An 18222-nucleotide genomic window follows, 5' to 3' on the forward strand; every position below is an offset into this window, starting at 1 on the left:
CTGGTCATGCGTGTACTGCTGCAGCAGCGGCGTAATCGATTTTAGTATTAGACTAAAATAAATATCAATCATATATTAGAGATCGATGTTTTTTTTTTTTTTGTTCTGAAACACAACACCAAACGGACATTCGATTTAATCGAGTACCCATCAAGTGTTAATGTACGAAATATTGATCCATTTTCAGATATTATTGAGTGGAGTGAAAATGGTATTTTGTTATAGACTTTGAAAATAAAAACAGCAAAAAAAAAAAAAAAGATAACACGGTTATTGAATATCTACGATTATTTTGAATATAGTTTTTTTTTTACTTTGTGCTAAACAAGCTCAGCTCCACTCGTGAACGAGTCGTTTTTTAGAATGTGATTGAATCGTGTTAAAATTATTTGTCATATTATATTTTCGTATAGGTACTCCCGAGTCCCGATTACATGGTCACGGCGATCTAAAAACATTTTTAACCGACCTAAAAACGTATCGTCGTGTCTATATGTGGATATTTGAACACACAAAATCGTTGTTGAAGAGGAAAAAAAAATAATTTACCTGTGCGTTTATGACACCGATATTTAGACGCGGTAGGTATAATAATATATAACAGAACAATACATTTACGCGCACAAGTTCATGTAGGAGTGTAAAAAAATAAAGACTTATCAAAAATATAATATATCGTTTTATGCCACAGTATAATATTGCAAATAATATATATCGTGTGCGATACGCGTGTGTGCGAACGTAAGTGCGTTTAGTTCGTTTCGAGTATAATATTATATTATATTGTCGCATAGAAAATAAAAACCCCTCGATCATGATTCAACGTACATTTCGTTTTATTGTGTATATACGAGTATATATATATATATATATATATGCGGTACACAGTGTCATCCACTATAAACATGTCAAATGAAAATGTCGTCTTATTTGTTTCGTATAGGTGAACAATGGATAAAAAGAAAATGGCATCGGCGTTGGCGTTGTTGGCAGCGTTGTACGTGTGCGTGGTGTCCGGAACAACAAGCAACTGCACCAGGTAACACCAATAATCGCTAACTATAAAGTCTATCAAATAGTGTTTGAGATTTGGTCCTCCCTCTCCCCCCCCCCCCCAACATGGCCGAAGTTCAGATCCGTAATAGACTCTTGTGGAGCTTTTCAATCGTATTACAAAACACCTAAAAATGTTTAATAAATTATACATAAATCTTCATTTTTCTATTTTTTTTATGGGGAGGAGGGGGCTTGCATAGTTTGGGGGATTTGCACTTATGAATAATTAATGGGTGCTCGTCAATATATTTAACCGAATATTTTAAACCATCTGAATTCTGAATCAATGAGGTGGCCTAGATTTCTTAATAGGTAGGGGGAGGAGAATATAATTTTTTGTCACTTTCAAGATTTAAACATATAATATTATGCTTACTACACGTCTGTATAATATAATATCTACTTTTGTATATAAAAATTAATGTTTCTTTATTTGTCCGCTATAGACGCAAAAACTACTGGACCGTCTTCAATAAATTGTAAATCAATAGATTCCTTGATACTCGGGGAGGGATTGTAGCTTCATTTTTCAACCTATATAAATCAATTGAGGTTGGCCCACGAAAACATTTTTTTTTAGCTTATAGATAATTAATTGGCTTTTCATTAGTAACATATATTAACATAGTAATAGGTATGATTGGATTTAATTATCTTAATTGTAGTATTGTATTAAATTTTATAATTTAGGCTAATAATGCTGTTCTATATAAATATAAAATTGAGTATAACAGCTATTACATACATATAAGACAAAACGTGTATGGTTGGGGTTTGTATACTAAAACAAATACTAGACTGATTTTGTAAAAAAACAATTGAGAATATATCAAAAGAAGAAAAATGGAAACGACGCGACGGATAAATAGATTATATATAGTATATATATATTATAGATAGTCGATTAATACAGATATAAAATCGGGTTGAATGTAAACAATACAAATGCAAATTTATGGTTTTTGTCCAATTGGCAGTAAATTCTATACACATATATTATTTAGGATCTCACACGGGTTGTAAGAATATTAGAAAACCAGCCACGGGAAACAGATAACTATAATTTATAAAAAGCAAAGTGTATTGAGATAAGCCTTATACTTAGAACCAAAAAATACTCAACCGATTTTGGCGATTCAAGGATAATAATACGTAAAAAAAAAGTTACTTATTATTATCGGCCTCAGGTGGATTGCCCATCTCAGTTTTTTTTATCTTCGGGTAACGCTGGGTTATACAGAAATTTCTTTGTATAAATTGTATTTACTGGCTATGTTTATATCTGATTCATTCAAATTTTGATTAGTAACTTAAAAAATTGTAAACAACTTCCACCTTTTTTTTCTGTCTTAGTCACATATAAATTTAATAATTTTAGAAGCAGTAGAACATTAACAATAAAAGAGTTGCGAATTGAAAATTTAAAAAGAACAAGAAATTACAGATAAATAAAAAAAAAATTTAAGCTATCAGTTATAACTTATAAACTAAACTGAAGAAATTGATAGTTATGACTTGTAGTACCTAATGTAATTTGTATTATAATAGTATCAAAAGAAAAAGTTAATATATCACACGATCGATGGTCACAGAATATATTATATTATTATATATTTTCTAAATGGTAACGGGTCTGAAATGATGACACTAAGTCATCGAAGATTTGAAATTAAGTTATCTATGACCACTTTATATAACCATAATATGCAACCACACTACCACAGAAGTCTAAGAAGTTTTTCATCATGTTCCGTTGATAACAATAACGAAAAAAAAATCGTAATCGATACAAAATTACCGATCTAATATTATTTATCAATAATGAAAATATGAGTACCATTCAAATATTGGTTATGAGTTTATAACTAAAAATGTGTATATTTTTTTTTTTTATAAAATATGACCAATGAAGGGTACCTCATTCCTGCAGGCTACGTCATTGATTAAAATTATAGGTATATGTTTGATTTTTGTGTCAGTGAATTCATTTCAAGGTAGACACCAATCTAACTATAAAAAAATCGTAGTTAAGTAAGTAATAAGAAAATATGCAAAGTAGAAACAATGATTTTACGAAAATCGGAACAAACTTCAAACGTTCATTTTGGAAAAATTACACAAATGTAAAATATTTCGACCTACTATGTATAACTTATACTGAACGTCACCAAACATACTAACCTTTATGAGAGGTAACCTAAATTTTTATTTTGTTTACTGTTTGGTATAATAAATAGTATAGTGCAGTAATTAATGAAAGTATATCTTAAAACCCAGTTGGCACAATATTGAAGAACATCAATATTATTACTACCAAATATCGATAAGCGCAATACATTTAGGATTAACTTTTCTTTTTTTACCTGCTATTTTTGATACAATTAGTGCATGTTCTACATAATAACATATTATAAGGTACACAAAGTAATAAATACTGTCTAAAATAAAATATAATTTAAAATCATAATTACTTACGATTCATAAGTAATAAACATCAATTATATATATAGGTACTTCAGTCTATAATATAGTCAGAAAAATCCAATGAAGTTATTCGTTGTTAATATTATTTTTCTTCCAGTTAAAACTTGTCCTGTACTATTTAATTAAAAAAATTATAATTAAGTGTTTGTGTGTGTGTCTATAAATTTGTTTTCGAAAACGACCACACTAATTTCGTCACTTAAGTTTGTTTGATAAAAGGAATTCGTTGGTCATTGCCTCATCTCCGATAAAATTTGCATTTTTTAGTTATACCTAATTAACATTTTGAAAAAGTTACAAATATCTGAAATATTAATAATATTTGGTTATTCCAAATAAAATAAAATATTCAGAACATGACGTGTTCAATAAAGTAATATAAAAAAGTAGATTTTTAAAATAATGTTAGCTACGTGGTATTGTCGTGACAAACCCGATACATAAAAAACTAAAATAAATAATTCAAAAATATTATACAAATATTAAATAATTATTGTCGATAACACTAAATTACTGGAGAAAATTCGGGCAAGAAATGCACATTCCATGCATTATATTAGATTCTAACAAAGGTCAACTTGGCTGTATACCATGCAAATACATCAATTTCCTGTTAGACCAGCATTTTCTATGACAGCAAACAAGGTTCAGGGTCAAACATTTGAATATTTTGGTTTAGACTTATGAACACCAGTTTTCATGCACGGAATGTTGTACGTCGCTTTTTCATGAGTAAAATAAAAAAGCAGTTTAATAGTGCTTTTACCACAAGAAAATCCACGTCACACTCTCAATATAGAGTAGAAAGAAAGATTGAACAATAAAAACTAATGACCATTTTAATTAAAACGTAGATGACAATTATTGACAGATAAATGTTGATAATGAAACCCTTTTATTGGAAAATCCAGTTGACTTGAATGATTTCAGATTGACTAAAATTGGTCCGAAATACCTGATTTTTTTAAACTCACCACAAGTTTGATCCTTATAATATAAAGCATCAATATTTTTGTTTTGCTATAAACAAAAATATAGAAAAATAAAGAGAATATAATATATTAAAAAATTGATTCAAATAAATATTTATATGACTTTTGAAAAGCTGAACACAAGCTAATGTTATGCACTGTGATACAATAAAACATTATAATCTTATCAAATATAAATGTCAATAATATTATCAATATTATCAAATGTATGATAGGAACACCGCGATACGTTAATGATAGAATATGTTCCGTGTTCGTTGCATACTATAATACACATTATACATTTACTCAAAAATAAAATATACCTAACACCGCTCTATACAATATAATCTATTGAAAATTAAATTCCTATGCTGTGCAACATTCCAATGTTTGTTGGACAGTTATAATATAATATTGTATTTCAAACAACGGGTGTCCTATTGAAATCCGAATAAATCTTTACATAATAATATTCATAATATTATGTAATATTATAATACGCACATTTCCAGTAAGTACCTATGTGCACCTCCACACTGAGTTGTTTAAATTAATTCTAGAAATACGCATCATGATAATATACACACGCGCAATACATATATTAATGTCGTGCTCATCATGATGACGGTTTAGATTTCTCGTTTGATCATTGTCAAAGGGGTTTCCTTTACCCGACCAAACAACCTACTTCGTTCAAAGATTTCACCGAAGGGTTGAATATATCATACATATATTATTATTACGTCAAATGTGTCTGAGATCCTTGTATTTGTTTCACATCGTATCTGCTACTATTTTGCAAAGCCGCACTCCATTTGTTTCAGTCCTATATCACGTGGGAAATGTGTATGGAAAAATATATGATTTCTGTACAGCTGAAAGGTAAACAAACTATACGCAGTAAAAAAAAAAAAAAAGTCAAGACGAAAGCAATAAAATATTATAGTATATGAACGTCGACCAACGTTAAATTTTTTACGAATATAATATTATATATGATATGTTTTTTAAATGAAGAAATGATTTTTTTTTCTTTCCAGTGGGAACATTGTTCGATTAAAATTAAATTTCCATATTTAAAAATAGCGTTCATCGTTTATTTGAGCATATAGTATATAAAAATATTTACAGGGTGATTATTTTAATAGAAGGTACCTAATCACATTATATCAAAAAGTATTTACGGTTTTAAATTGTTCGTATATTAACAAACTATATTTTATGTTTTTACTTTTTGAAAGACCATATTTACATTTTCAGCCTCATATTCCAAAACGAAATATAAATCAATATTATGAATGATCTTTATAAGTTTAAAATATTTAGAGTTTTGGTAAGCAGAGTAGTATACTAGCATTTTGAACGTCATCCCCTTATGTCACTCCACTTTCCTCAACAAAACCTTAAATAGGCACTTATAAGTAATAAATCATTTTAATATAATCGTTCAATGTTAGATTATTATTTATCAAAATTATTTATTTATTTATTGAAATAAAATTAAAATTATCGAAAAGTCATCTCGCTTAGTAATATTTAACTTAAAAGTATATAGTCTATCAAAAAAAAATAAATAACTTAAAAAAGATTGGACGATAAAAATAATATTTATTTTTTCAAAAATATAATTTTTATAATGACGTCAAACTATGTGAAAAAAATATATTATCCAAAACGTGAGTACTTTTTGAGAAAATAAATGTTAACTCTTAAAAGAATCACCCAGTATATAATATTATAGTGTATGAGTGGAGAGCTTCCCGTGCACTCTGTGGCCGACGGCGTCATTATAATAGTATAATGAATGCACTATGCAACATTTTAAGAGCTTCAGTTCAATGGGCTGCGATAATGGAGGACGAAGAAATAGTTATTTTTTTTTTTAAAAAAAAGCATGACTTCATAATTTATGTAATACTCTTTCCTCTATTTAAGAATTCTATTTGGAAAAAATAAAATAAAAATAAAGAACGATTTTTCATATATATTATATAATATAAGATATATTATTTTGCTTTTAGCGTTCTGTTTCGTCTTTCTCTCTATCATTATCTCTCCCCCCCCTCTCTCTCACTCCCTCTCTCTCTCTTAGCCAACTTTCACTATTTCCCATTATTTACGATATTTTTAGAATACGCTCCTGACGTAAATCAATTAGGTACGTACTGTTGTTCATTTATTTTTAAGAGATTTTCGACCATTTTCCGATGAATATAATATATAGTTTCATAAGTTATTTTACTCGTGGTGCTCAATTCGCAGAACTGAAATTTTCATCTTAATTTCCATTTTCTACAGACAACCATTTAACAAAATGACGTATTACAATTTGCAATAAACATTTTGTCCATAATATTAATATGAGGCCATCGATTTACAGAGCTTACACAACCAAACACTGCACGCTTCGTATTTCTATGTAAATAATATACCATTGTGATTGTACACGAAAGGGTCTCGACCAACAAACAATCTATTCGTTGTTTCCAGACATCGGTAAGATAATTGATTAATTGAAATCAATTTGCATATATTACTATCGTGGACTTATTATAATAATAATATATTATACCACGACTACTTAAACCACAATCGCGCGATACGTACTACCTATAATGATATTCAAAAAATGTAGTTCAAGTCATTTTTTTTTTCTATTATTATTATAATTATTAGATATTGAATACACACTCACGCCGATGACCATTTGGAATCACTCTTATAGACTGTAAGCCAAGGGAAAATTGGATCAATTTACGTGAATAAATTATACGTTATAATTATAAATATATTGAATATCCTCTTCGTTCATACAACCGAGACAATGGAACGGCAATAATAATATCGTTCAGGTTCAATATCAAAGTTAGATCTTATGTAAATTAATGAATATGTATATTGTGTGGAAGCGGATCGGTTTAATTTAAGCAAACTTAATAATTTCGATTTGATGATAATTTTATCAGAATAATTTGAATGCTCCCTTCATTATAATTTAAAATTGATAGCGTATTGTACCCATGGACAGCACCACGATAGTTCGTCGGAATATACTGCTCAAGCACAATATATATAAATACAAATATTTAACGTCTGGCTTTGTCTAACCAGCGAACTGTTTACTAAATACGCTGGAAATGTTTTTGAATATATTATTATCAACATTACCGGATGCATTTCAATTATAGTAATATACTATAAATAATAACAATGATCGATACACCATCGTTATATTATAATATACACATCATCATTATATATTTATATTGTACTGTTTTGCAGTTAATTTATTTGGTTTGGTTTATCCAATTTGGTTCATAAATTATTATCTTTATTTCATCGCATTCATTTTTTATTTGTTTCGACTTAATTTATCATAACACTAACACAATATTTTATAATTTTTTTATTATTTGTTTATTTCTCTCTTTTTTGCGATTCATCCGAACATAATCCATACGGCAATCCTCGTAGTAGGTAGATTTTTACCAAAAATTTCGTCTTCCTTTTCTACTATTCCATCTTGTAGCACATGCCATTGCCCGGGTTTCAATTTAAAATTCAAATGCTGCTTTAAAATGCATTGACGGCGTTTATTCGAAATTAGAATTGATGTTTAAACATTACTAGCATTTCAAACTTTCTAAATTATTCGAACCTAGCATCAGACTCGCTATAGAAAAAAAAAATATCTTGACGACCGTTTCACAAAACTATGTTTCTAAGAGTTTTTAAATCCCAAACAACTTTTATACATCAAACTTTCACTGTTATGCCATCAAATTTGTGACAACATGAGTTTTTTACGAGAAAAAATGTCCCTCAACACTTTTTTTTCGAAGATAACAAAACAACTTTTCTCAGATTTTTTTAGTTTAAAATAGTTTTTTAAAACCCGAATATAAAAACTTGTACCACATAAATTAAACAACATTGGAATTCGACCAGGTGAACATTTAATATAATAATAAGAGAACAATTTTAAATGTTTAAGCGCTATATTCGTGTTAAAAGGTTTGACTTAAGTAATTTTAAATATTAAAATACAACTTTTTTGTAATTATAAATTCTAAATTAAGCAAACAAATAATTATTTTATTATTGTTTCAAAATATATAAATTGAATTAAGTTGTAACTTATCAAGAAAACATAGTTATCGTTTAATTTATTTTATTTATTCGTATTGAAATATTGTATAATAATTTCTTTTCTTAAATGAAATAAAAATATATTAAGCTTCAGTCATAACTAATAACGATGATCATACAAGTTGCCGGTGAATTTGTATTTATTTCTTAAAATGATTTAGTATTTTGAATACCTGTTTACCTACCATTTTACCAGTTAATTTAACATTTTCACGACTCGTAACATTACATAAGAAATGAAGTAATTAATTTAATTTAAAATTGTTTTCAATCACTGTTTTTTTTTCTTTATTATTATTGTTTACATATTTTTTTTCATTTCATATTCTTGTGTTCAATTTTAAATTAATTTTATCAGCTAAGGTTTTTTTTTTTTTACAATATACTTTCTAAATAATTGTTTATTAATTTTTAACCCAAAGGCATTCACGGAACAAATCCTTTTTTACATACAAGAATCAAAGATTTTCCAATTATGCTTAAAAAAAAAAAAAAAGTTTTTATTTTGCAAGTGGTTATACTTATTAACATTATTGAATGCATACAAAATAACCAATTAAATAATGAAATTATGTTATACTAAACCAAAACGTTTACTTATAAAAATTTCATAATCCAATTTACAAGTTTTCTGATTATTTTCCATTTAATAACGATTGTGAAGTAAAAAAAAAGTATTTGTTAAATTGAAATAGACTTTAAAAACTAGGTTAAGCTATAATTTTAAATTTTAAATGACATATATGCATGTTTATCGAAAACAATTAGTTTAAGTTTAACTATAAAGATGTTAAAATATGGATTTTTTTTTTTGTATAATACCATATTATACCGTATAGAACCTTAAACTACCGAATATTGAATACAGGTTATAAAACAATTGTGTATTATGACCAATTTAAAATGGTTTAATAATCTCAGAAAACATTTTAAAAACCACAATAGGAGAATTATTTTAAAGTAAATTAATAATTAAAATCATGCTACCCACTCTGGTGTACATATAGTGACTAGAAATAGCTTAAATTTAAAACAATTGAGTTACAAGTCATAGTATACTATGTTTTTAATATCAAATAAATGTTAACTAATATCTTTTATATACAATCTGAATAATATAATTTCATACCATGTCCATGTATATAATACCTCTTATAAGACAAACTTACATGTCTATGTTTTTTAACAATAAAGAGGTAGAGAGGGAACTGAATTATCAAATATGTACACACTTATGTAGTAAATATTAAATAAACATGTTATTGAAGTATACAATATATTTTGTAGTGTAGTACCTGATGTTTACCAAATATTTACAATATTTTGTGCATTCAATCAAGCAATAGACCTCTCAGTTACGTTTCAAATATGACTTTCCAAATATAAATATTATTATATTTTAGGAACATCGGTTATTGATTGATATTTTAACGTCGTGTCATCGAGAGTTATAAAATACTAAATTTGTAATTATTTCATATAGTAAATTACCGTCTGTAAACCATCGATACAAACTCTTAAAATATTTTTAACAAATAATAAATGTTGTTAAACTTAATTAAATATTCTAATAACATTTATTATATAAAAGAGTACAATGTAAACTTAATACCATGCTGATTTAAAATAAAACAACGTTTTTTTCAAACTGAAACTTTTAAAAACTAAATTGTAACTTTTAAAATTATTTATTATTAACACGATAGTGTTTACTGTAATTACTTAAAAATAAATCCAAATTCATAATAATACTTATAATATAAATATTTTATAATTATTGCACTTGTAGGTACTTTAGTTGTTCAATAACTAGTCTATGGGTTATGTGTAGGACGTAGGTACATTGTATAAAATATTCATTATATCATTGCTATATTAGTTTGTAATTAATTTAAATAACTATTTAATATATTTGATACAACACAACATCGCAACTGAAATAGCATGAAGAACAAATTGCATTGAAAGTCTGAACTTTACTTGTAACAACAAAAACGAAGATCATTAACCTTTTTATCGATTAATAATAATAATTATTACACTATAATAAGTTATAGGTAATTATAATATGATAACATATTAAGTAATTATCATACTATAACTGCAGAATAAAAAAGTTTATATTTTACTCTGTTTAAGTGATGGTTTTAAGGCGGGGATACACACTTTTCCAGATCTTACACTACCATTATCATATTACGTTAAAACCCAAAACATGACTAAGCGCCAAAATCTGATTGTAATTGGTTTACGGTCCATTATAAGGATAAAATACTGAACCCACATAAAGATAATAACACAGACTGTGAGTATAGTAGTTCTGTTTTCGTGGGACAATTTGACCGCAGAAGTAGTGTTTTGATTACCTAGACACCGTTGGCGAGGCATTACCCAAGTATAACCACATAAGTACATACATATTTTTGTTTCAATTATATTAACTACAAAAATAAAAGAAAATTATCATTTTAAGACTTAAGTGTCTATAGTCTATAATTCATAATAAAAAATTTAAAAAATAGAGATCATTTTAATAATTTGTTTAATTATAATTGCATAAGATCGTAAAAATAAAATCATGTTTATCGCAATATTTTGTCAATATAATATTTTTTTACTTTTTTTAATGCTTGAAATATAAGTTTTAAATTTCATATTCCAAAACAGAATATTTTTTGGAGTACCTACTTTATTACATAAAAATTATTCTTTTAGCGGCTAGTTAATTAGTTATAAGAATTTAAGCTATAAACTTTACTTATAAATCATAATGGTTATTGGTTATATTATATAGTTAATAGCTGGAGTAATGAACCAACATTTTGACGAGTGTCCATATGAAACACTAATCCGCTCATATAAACTTTAAATACCAACTTAAGGTTAAGGGGCCTCGCCACCACCTCTTTTTTTGGTAAAAACTACTGTCTCTAATTCCAAAGGTACGTGCTGACAATTACCACGATTTTTATTCTGAAAAAATATTCAGATTGTCCGTAATATATAAAACGAAATGGTCGAGCCACATTTGTAATTTTTGTAATTTAAAATGCAATTAAAATTGTAAAAAATTCAAAAAAATTCAGAATTTCAAGCTAAAATATTTAATTAACTAAATACAATTTTAAAAATGTACCTCGACCGATGCCTCATAGATTTTGTGGAAAAAAAGAATATTTTGTCAGCATGCAAATCGAGTTAATCGTTGCGACGTATTGTTGGAATTAGAATCGTGTGTTTGAGTGAAAAATAAACATTTTTTTCATGATCACAATATTACATACTGACATGTTCGTGCGAGTGCGTGTGAGAGCCCTCTGTACCGCTACAATTGACCCACATGGACGCCACACACACTAATAATCATTTACGACTAACACATAGATCTCGGGTGGTGACAACGAGATTAGAAATTGCCTAAATGATTCTCCTTAAATCAATGCGATGGCGAGGCCCCTTAATAAAAACTCATTAAAAATTCAAAACTCATTCAAAGATAATTTTTAATTAAACGATATAATGTGCATTTAACTTTTTATTATTTTTTATAGTAAAAAACTATTTAATTTGGATATAATAAATTTTGATATACCTACTGAGAACGTAGGTTATTCATGTTAAACTCTGTTACAACGCATGTTCCAACTATTTCAAGAACTATTGGTGTATAATATGTATTTTTGAATTTTGCATGACTAAATATCGTTATCAGTAGAAGAACAAAAAATAATAATATGATGATGGCTGACATAGTGACATTTGCATTTATTATAGGTACCGTCTGATTGTGGCGGTATTTTTAAAGCAACCCATCCGATGATAAAGTACTTCGACGATAGGCCATTAATTTATACCATCTAACCTATCAAAAACACTGAAAATCGCACGGAATATCGTACAAAGAAAATAATATATAATATATTCCAACAAGATGATGCTCCAGCGCATTACAAAACTTTGATCAGCTGAGCCGTGGATTACTCATAAATTCCCGGTCAAGTGGTTTGGGCGTAACGCTCTATTGAACTGCCCGTCAGATTTGACACCACTTTACTTTATGGTCATTTCAAATCAGTACTTTACAAAACTTCAAACTTGGGTACGGACAGGTTAAAATAAAAAAATCTAATCGCTCCCGTTATTATGACAACGTTGTCGCGCATAGAATACGATTAAGGGCTGCTTTTCGATCAATCTACTAAAGAAAAAAAGTTCTAACGAAAAGTGGGTGTATAAGCAAATTGTTTCCAGTGATACCAACACCGTGATAATAACAGCCATAGCAACCAAAACCAGTAAATTGCCTTAGGTTATTTATCTATTAGATAAGTACGTAATATTTTTAGGTACACGTATTTCTATGAACACGTAGAATACATCGATCAAAAATTAATCTAACTTTGAAAAAACAGTACCTAAATATTTAGTAAGTTAATAAAATTCCGTACATAACGTCATAATAATAGTATCGTCAAAAATATATATATATATTTTTTTTTTTATTTTGAATTAAGAACATTTAACAATCTGTACTCGTGGTACAATAAGCTTAATAGATATTTGAATTACAATAGTAATAGAATTAATACAAACACAAACGCAACAGCATTCAATTTATATATAACGCTATTTTTATTTTACATGAAAATCTTGAATTGAAGAGACTGTCCAGCAACAGCACTTTTTTTTTTTAATGATTAACGTATAGATCTGTGTATTATGCTAACCAGTCTCTGGGCCATTTACGCTGGAGTCTCCTTACCGTATTACCCGGAAGGGAGTGTGATGAAAGATCTTTAATGAGGGGATTGGTGTCAAAAATATATAATTTTTAAAAACGAATATTCTTCAAACATAATATGTACCTATTTTGCATATACAAAGCGCCGTGTTGTTTTGTTTGGATTTTATATGATCACAATATACATATTATATACCTATTATTATTAAAGAGACAATATTTTTTAATAAAATAAAGTCCTTTCATCAGAAAATAAAAATTTGTTTTAATACCAACATTATGTAACATAACTGTATGAGTTATAATAATATGGTCCTTTTATGGAGCATTATTGAATAATAATATTATGAAGGTCACACAAAATGAATCGTCATGCAAAATATATAAAATCTTGGCGTTTTAATTCATGCACATTGTACCTATATTATTATGTATACAGCCCTATTATACATAGTTTTGTCAATGATACAGTTGGAAATGTACACAATTTAAGATGTGATATTATAACATAATAACAATTACAAAATATTAATATTTTGAAACTCTAATAATGATATTGTCTAATCACAATTATTCTCAATATAATAACATAACATTATCATTCAACGTCAACTGGAATTTCTGTAACCCTATAAATTATATAATGCGTATCATCAACGTCAATGAGCTCGCGCATATCATACATATTATTATCATTATTCGTATACAAGACATCAGATACAAATTTGTCACATCCAAACGAATATAATATATTATTATTCCGTTTCCATTGTCGACACGACCGCGTGTTATATAATAATATATTGTGTACGTTCTGTAATAGAATAATATTTTATATCGCCATACGTGTGGCCATTACGACGTGTATCTCGGCATGGCCTGCTGCTATCGATATCGCGGTTTCGACTGCTGCGCTGCTCGGATGCTAAAGTAGAGGATAAATGATCACTCCGGAACCGCCAGAGAAAATCCCCAGATTTATGTGAGCTTGGATTTTTTTATATATTTATCTTAGAGTACGAGACCGATAAAAAAAAAAAGCTCCATACATAAACCACGAGTTAATAATATACATTTACGTCACGAGATATATAAACTAAGTTACAGTCGTGGATGAAAATCAGTCATTATCCATAATACCTATCCAAAGCTATTAGTTTTTAGACTATTTCAGTTGATCGGTATGCGTTTTACATGGTTAACTATAACAAGTATTTCAGGCAACGTACATTTTATATAGGTAACAATAAAGAAATATAATATTTTATTTGTACGCGTGTTTTGTTTTCACATATTTAACTACAATATGGTGACATTTTTTAGCACAAATTCTACTAGTGGAGTAGACAGTGACATATTATGCATTTTTAGTTTTTTTTCCATTTATTAACCCGCGACCACATAGGTCATTGAGTGGTTATTTTTAGTAGGTTCTTAACAGTGGAGGAGGGTACGGTTGGTTAAAACACGTGTATATGTGTGGTAGCGAGTATTTGTCACTAGAACACGGGTGGTCACCCATCCGGAAACAAGTAACACCGGCTTATGCTTCATTTCAGAACACATTTCAACTCCCAGGCCACATTTTTAGTTTTATTTTAGGTCACGATCTATTTTGTATATTATAATGTATCCTTGTCTGATGCATGTTATACTACTTGCTCCAGATGCCTATTGAAAACTTATATATTTTTATGTGGCACTGTGGCAGACATGGTAATTGTTTGAATGCAAATCAGTAAATTCAATTCAAGTTAAGCTTGGTTTATTTTTATGTAAGAAGCATTTAGTCTTAAAAATTATTGTTCCTCAAAAAAGTTAGTCAATGACTGACATTTTCCATAAACATTGGTACGGGATCAGTGTCAATAAACTTTAACTATTTATTCAACATTGACTAAGAAGTAAGACAGTCTAAAATGGCATCATTAACGGCAACAAATTAATATATATATTATTATGCATGTATAAAAAGATGAATTAATTTTTTTTAAAAACTTTATAATTATTTAACTACTTAGGTACCTAGTTAGTTAATTTTCTAATTAATTTAAGAACTAGTTTAATTTACTGTTGGAATAACTTAGCTTTTTTCAGTTGATTCAAAAATATTCCATCAAGTTATAGCTAATTAAAATTTATTTAAAATGTTTAGTTTTAATGGTTGTTTTATACAGTCATTAATTATTACTGTAAACACGGTTTTAAAAAAGTATAACCACTGACCAGATTCTTGAAATTGAAAAAAAAAAAGTACGAAAAATAACTTGAAAATTAAATCATTCCATAAATGTAAACGCGTCAATTATTAATTATCATATTACATTGTTGATACACACAGACCATAGATTGTCATAGAATATAATATAACGAAATAACGTGCATATGAAATAATGCGTACTTAATAACGAAATAAATTATGACGATGATGATAAAAGTTCAATAAGATTGTTTATTACAATTTAACAAAATAGTAAGAACACGGTCACTATATTCATGATTTACGTAGGTACTAATTAAAACAGTAGATTAACCTTTTCTAAACCGATTTAGGTTAGTATTTTTTTTTTGACAATAAATTTAAACTTATCTAGTAAAACATATTATTTGTTATTTATTAACTTCTATAACTCTATGATCTCGTGTTAACTCGACTATTAGCAGCGGCTTTACTCGAGTCAATTATTTTGGAGCGTTTCCCAAATTTTCAGTTCGCACCTATGCATAAATAAGTCACTACGTTCCCAGCAAGGTCCCGATGAAAAATCGTCGATCGCGATCTATCGATTTCGATTCATCTCACACAGGAGTTTTCCCCGCCGCGACGATAATAGTGAAACTTTTCAGTGGCGGGTAAAGTACGGTGGTATTGTAGGACGACAACGAGGCAGTGTCCTGGGCGCCGTCGTCGTTGGCGGTAGCAAATCGATGTCCATCGACCCGGCACGGCGAGGCCCGACAGGACTGGCAAATTAGTTTAATAATATTATTATTCTCTCCGGCCAATTTTACCTCCTCGTCGGAGCGGTCGCGTGGTGACGTTGGCTCAGGGTTTGTTTTAGTATTTGTTTTACACGTTTTTCAACGGATAGGTCGTACTTGTGCTGGGCGGCGGATGGCGAGCGGTCACGACCTGTAGGGGAGAGGTTTTTTTTGTTTTTTTATGACACTCTCGGGAGACGAGTTTTGCTGCCGCGACAACACTCGGCGGCGACGACGCCATGTTTTACAATTATTATTATTATCATAAACCCGAACGTTAAACTTCCCGGGACTTCCATTAACGCACAAAGCACACGCGCGCAGACCGGATTCACAAACGTCGGAGCACCCGCGACCGTGGTAGTGGTATAGCTGCGGTGGCGGAGGTTCGAATACGTGCGACCGTTTTTTAATGGCTAGTTTGTTTGGTTTTTTTTTTTTTATAATAATCTTCTAGCTCTTTTTTTACGGGACGACAAACATTCCACGCGAGTACGCCGATGAAACTAGCGTCAATTCGGACGTAGAAAAAAAAGCTATAGTTCGATTTCTGAAACCATTTCGATAAACGCACGAAAGACTGTCAGTACTGTGTCTGGTAAACTCGTGGCATAAGCACAATCGTTTCAACATAATACAATTAACTGTTTGGAAAGAAAATCGTCGTGTTTTCACGCGCTCTTAAACGAAAGAGTTCGGTACACTTTAGTGTTTGCGAAAATATTCAATGTTAATTTTACAGGCTAACATTATAATAGTGCTATAGTACGTTTTTGTTTTAATTCAAACACAAAATAATCATTCATAGCAGTATAGTGTTGCCTTACTACCACTGAGCACCAGACGATCGCTAATGGCACTATCACTGTTTTCGATAAACTCAATATACAATTTTTTGTAATTGAATAGAATGCTTTTTGATTTTAACAATATTTTATAAGCTAATAGAAAATGTATAAAATTACAGTTGATTAATGTATAACAGCAGACGTTAATAGTTTCCCTTATTATTTGTTCCAATACAAACATAATATTATTATGATATCAATTATTGTTGGTTCAATTTTTTATCCATTCGTGTTCCTATATAATTTTTCCATTTTTTATAAACGTTACCATTCAGAGCTTCATTTCCACATCGAAACGACATTACTTCAATTATTCTGATGGTACGGTGCTTTAATTTATTTCATTCACAAGCCATTTCTTCGTATTATATTAAATGGGTTCGATTCCGAGGTAAGTTTACCAAATTGTCTACACGAGAGAATATTGAGTTACGCTCGTAAATGATCCTAATGGAATTTACCCGAATTTCCAAAACGTGTTTTATTAGGAGTATAATATGGCACGTTTAAAAAACTAAGTACCCCGTATTATATTTAAATATGCGGCACGTCTTTGGCAATTTACAGTGATCGTAATAAGTCGGGAAAGCCTACACAACTAAATTTAAATATCACATAACGGCGAATCCAATACAACACGTAATACTTATCGCCATGTGACATTTTGAACGTCTCATAATAGAAATTATAATGTTTAGTTAAGCGTATAGGAAAATGTTTTCACAATTTGTGATTCAAACACCAAAATAAATACAAGAGACAAGCCACGTCTGTCACCATGTTAAATAATAATAATAATAATAATATGTGGGATTGAATTTAATTTATTTCACTGCACACAGGAAAAAGAAAACCATCCCGGTGTTGTTCGCCCGGTAAGAGAGAAAAAATTTACAATAATTTACATTATTCAGACTTCGGAGTAATAATTTACATATTTGTCGTGTTTACGAAATATTTCCATAACGGGGGCCATATTATTTTCATT

The 18222-nt window shown here is 28.9% G+C and overlaps 1 protein-coding gene across 2 annotated transcripts in view; it reads left to right on the forward strand.

The window, feature by feature from the left end:
- Nucleotides 1-943: 943 nt before the first annotated feature.
- The window catches only part of LOC100575246 (C3 and PZP-like alpha-2-macroglobulin domain-containing protein 8), a 97445-nt gene continuing 80166 nt past the window's right edge, over nt 944-18222 (forward strand). For both annotated transcript variants that reach the window (XM_003241741.2, XM_008180772.1), the window contains exon 1: nt 944-1039. In XM_003241741.2, coding sequence (XP_003241789.1) covers nt 951-1039 — 89 coding nt within the window. In that variant the 5' untranslated portion in view covers nt 944-950. The remainder of the gene's footprint in view (nt 1040-18222) is intronic.

Source organism: Acyrthosiphon pisum, unplaced genomic scaffold, assembly GCF_005508785.2.
Source record: "Acyrthosiphon pisum isolate AL4f unplaced genomic scaffold, pea_aphid_22Mar2018_4r6ur Scaffold_21966;HRSCAF=25449, whole genome shotgun sequence".
NCBI classification, from domain to species: domain Eukaryota; kingdom Metazoa; phylum Arthropoda; class Insecta; order Hemiptera; family Aphididae; genus Acyrthosiphon; species Acyrthosiphon pisum.